The 1092-nt window shown below is 56.1% G+C and overlaps 1 protein-coding gene across 1 annotated transcript in view; it reads right to left on the bottom strand.

Moving 5' to 3' along the window:
- LOC104129726 (maltase-glucoamylase, intestinal) overlaps positions 1-1092 on the bottom strand; it is a gene marked incomplete at its 5' end in the record, with an annotated part of 53605 nt that overhangs the window by 43520 nt on the left and 8993 nt on the right. The window contains 1 exon segment of the mRNA XM_035898259.1: positions 481-612. Coding sequence (XP_035754152.1) covers positions 481-612 — 132 coding nt within the window.

Below are 1092 nucleotides of genomic sequence, written 5' to 3'. Positions count from 1 at the left end.
GGGGGGGTTCAGCCTGGAGCAGAGGAGGCTGAGGGGAGCCCTCATCGCTGCCTACAACTGCCTGAGAGGAGGGGGGAGCCGGGGGGGTCGGGCTCTGCTCCCAGGGAAGGGGCGATGGGACGAGGGGCACCGGCCTCAAGTTGTGCCAGGGCAGGGTGAGGTTGGCCATGGGGAACAATTCCTTCCCCTTGGGGCTGTCGGGGGCTGGAAGGGGCTGCCCAGGGAAGGGGTCGAGTCCCCGCCCCTGGGGGGATTTAACAGCCGGGCAGCCGAGGTGCTGAGGGCCAGGGTTTGGGGGTGGGATGGCAGGGGTAGGGGAGCGGTTGGGCTGGGGGATCTCCAAGGACTTCTCCAACCCCAGTGATCCCATGGTTCTACATGGGCAGATGCCTCGTGTGCCAAGGCGCACATCAAACACAATCACAAACCCGCGGATAACGACGCTATGGCCAATGCGACGATGAGCAGCGCCGCGCTCACCAGGATGATGACGTATTTCTGCCCGTAGCCATGCAGGTAGGCTCGGAAGCCGGGGAGGTCTGTGAAGTTCACTTTGTTGTACGTAAAATCCTTCCTCGCCTCCATGTAGTCGATGTCTGTGTACTGAACGTCCTGGAGGAAGATGGGACGTTAGCGGCGATGCCGAAGGGTCCCCGCGGGCCGTGGTTGATTAAAAACGCCCAGAAAAGCAGCCGGATGTGGGCACCAAGTGGATTTTTTTTTGTTTAACTCCCATCCCTTGGGCAATTGAGGAGAAAAATCAGGTTCTGACGCTTCTGCAGGCGTCAAGTGCATTTGCACCACGGGGGTCGATGTCAGCGGTTCCCGGCTTGCGCCAAGGAAATGCGGGCGATGTGGGAAGGAAAATATTGGGCTGGGGGCGTTGAAGGGAAACAATGGCTCACGCAGGGAAAAAGGGAGCGAACGGCGTGGAGAATGGCTCAGGGTTTTCGATAGGGAACAGCGCAGCCAATGGAAAGGGCCGTAGCTAAAGGGGGGGGAGTGAAATGAAATGAAATTGAATGAGATTAAATTAAATTAAAATAAATTAAATATAAATAAATAAAATTAAATTATATTAAATTGCATTAA

The sequence above is a fragment of the Egretta garzetta genome, unplaced genomic scaffold (genome assembly GCF_000687185.1).
Source record: "Egretta garzetta isolate BGI_Z169 unplaced genomic scaffold, ASM68718v1 scaffold740, whole genome shotgun sequence".
Taxonomy (NCBI): domain Eukaryota; kingdom Metazoa; phylum Chordata; class Aves; order Pelecaniformes; family Ardeidae; genus Egretta; species Egretta garzetta.
This window is presented reverse-complemented; position numbering and strand designations above follow the sequence as displayed.